At 40.4% G+C, this 2,452-nt stretch overlaps 1 protein-coding gene across 1 annotated transcript; it reads right to left on the bottom strand.

Annotated features, from left to right (window-relative positions):
- Nucleotides 1-644: 644 nt before the first annotated feature.
- Nucleotides 645-2,048, bottom strand: LOC121021138 (olfactory receptor 56A3-like). The gene has a single exon (XM_040461358.1). It carries the CDS (start codon nucleotides 2,046-2,048, stop codon nucleotides 1,101-1,103), a length of 948 nt encoding a protein of 315 aa, XP_040317292.1. The 3' UTR covers nucleotides 645-1,100.
- Nucleotides 2,049-2,452: the final 404 nt, after the last annotated feature.

Consider the following 2,452-nt stretch of genomic DNA (forward strand, 5'->3'; position numbering starts at 1 on the left):
AGTAACATGAAACACAATGAGACCACCTCATTTGTTTCCAAGAACCCATCCTTTTTTGGTAGCTGTTCAAGGCTTGTAATTCAGACTTTTAACTCTCTATCCAGTGCTTTCTTAAGTTTCCAGGTACCCTACTACCAGTAGGTACATTACCCCATTCCGCATTCTTTCCCATTGAGAATATATTCCTGGAACTCATATTTTATTCCTCCTAAGAAAACTTTGAGCTCCCAAAAGCCACATTTTTCTATATATTTTTGAGTCTTAATAGCTAACAGAATTCCCAGGACACAAAGTGTTCTTAGAAATTGTTCAGTTAATATGAAAAAAATGTTCAGATATTATATTTTTTATATTTAAATTATTATTACTGGATCATATACACAATCTTTGAAACCTTTAACTCATTAGTTAAACTATTTTTGCACACCCTAGATTGAACTAAACTGTGACACTCTGGATTGAAAAGATAAATGTGCAAAGCACAAATCCATTGCGGAGGAGAATTTAAGAGTCTCTTACTCTTAACTATAATCGACCTCATTGATAATTGTTGCACAAATGAGAAATCCAGGACAAAAAAACCCTGTCCTCTTGCAATGCTCATTTAGAATGATCACCCAGTTGCAGACCCAGTTAGAGAGAAGTAGCAACCTTCCATATTCAGGAGTGAAATTTCACTGCTATATCTTTTTCTCCCATAAGATCCCTTCTGTAGAAATAAAAGTAAGAATCCATTACATGTTACACAACTCTACCCCCAAATAGCCACAGTTGTGTATTTAAGAATGTAAAGGCATGACATAATAACAGCTGTATATTCAGGAACATAAATTTCTCATTTTGGAACCTCCCCCAAGGAATCTCAGTATTTTGTCAATATAGGATAATATGTATGGGAAAAGGCAAAAGGGGCAAAAGATATTCCTAAAGGAGAAGTGAGAAAAGGGAAACTTAACAGTGAAGCTTAAGTTTTTAAAGAAGACACAATATTCAAGTTACCCATTTTGAGATTGCAATTCATAGATATGATTAAGCCCACTCACCCATTATTGATCCAAAACTCATTTTATGTGAGGAATGCAGAGATCCAATTGTCCTTATTACCACACTTTCTTCAGTAATCTCTGGATTCCTTGCTTGATCTCCTGGGTTCGCACCCCATACACAATGGGGTTGAGGGCTGAGAAAATGACATGGTGGAGGATGTTGAGCAAGACTGGCACATCAGGGGAGACTTTCTTCTTCACCACAAGAGTGAGCACGAAGACCAGAAGGATGGTGCTGAAGAAGAGGATAAGGATGAAGTGGGAACCACATGTGCTCAGGGCCTTGGTCACAGCACCCTCTGCCTTGAGTCTCAGCACAGCTCGCAGTATGAAGGTATAGGAGACAAAGATGAGGATGAGGTCAGATCCTAGCAGGGTCCATCCTACGACAAACTGGTAGAGGCGATTGATGGTGACATCATCACAGGAGAGCCTGGAGACAGACATATTGGCGCAGAGGCAGTTCTCAATGACATTTGTCCTACAATAATGGAGTCCGGATGATAGAATAGGGATAGGTACTGTTAAAATGCCATTCCTGGCCAAAATAAAGACAGCAGCCTTGACTACAAATTGGTCAGTGATGATGGATGGGTACCTCAGTGGGTGGCAGATGGCTACATAGCGGTCATAGGCCATGACCATGAATGTGCAGGACTCCATGGAAAGGAAGCAGTTCATGATGTACATCTGGAGGAAGCAGGCATAGAAGCTGATGGACTTGAGGTCAAACCAAAAGACCGCCAGCACCTTGGGGATGACGGTGAGGCAGACAATGATGTCCAACAGGGAGAGGAGGCTGAGCAGGTAGTACAATGGCTCATGCAGAGATGCCTCCAGCCGGATGGTGATCAGGAGAACACTATTGGCCCCCATGGCTAAAAGAAAGAGGAGGCTGAGGGGCAGGGACAACCAGAATTTCCAGCTAGGGGACCTGGCAAAACAATTCAGGAGGAAGTCTGAAATCTCAGAGGAGATGGTGCCATTTTGGTGCGCTGTCATATTTTGTCATGTATTTCTATAGATTTCTTTTAGTGTTCTGTAAAATTAAGATAAAAATTGGATACTGACTCAAGACACCTGGATTTAGAAAAATTTGCTTCACCTAGGTGAAATGCACAAGCCTCGGGTTATCCAGAGCCATGTGAATTCATCTGTTTATCTTTTGTGCCTTGCTACTTGGATGATTTTACCAGTGAACAGTATAGAGAACTGAGGTAATATGGTTTACTTATACATGCTTGATTCTTTCAAGGATGATTATTAATAGAATTGTTGTATCTTTGCCAAAAGTAAAGAGAGGGACAAAATTGCTTTAGAACCACTTTGTGACCAGTGAGTTGCTAAATTTGTTCTTACAAGTTTCTTCCTTTGGGTTTTGATTTTCTTTAATGGCCACATAGACT

The sequence above is a fragment of the Herpailurus yagouaroundi genome, unplaced genomic scaffold (assembly GCF_014898765.1).
Source record: "Herpailurus yagouaroundi ecotype Mexico unplaced genomic scaffold, PumYag 255, whole genome shotgun sequence".
In the NCBI taxonomy this organism is placed as follows: Eukaryota; Metazoa; Chordata; class Mammalia; order Carnivora; family Felidae; genus Herpailurus; species Herpailurus yagouaroundi.

What these genes read in the sequence shown, in the direction of transcription:
- LOC121021138 (XM_040461358.1), bottom strand. Translation starts at nt 2,048, where the DNA reads ATGACAGCGCACCAAAATGGCACCATCTCCTCTGAGATTTCAGACTTC.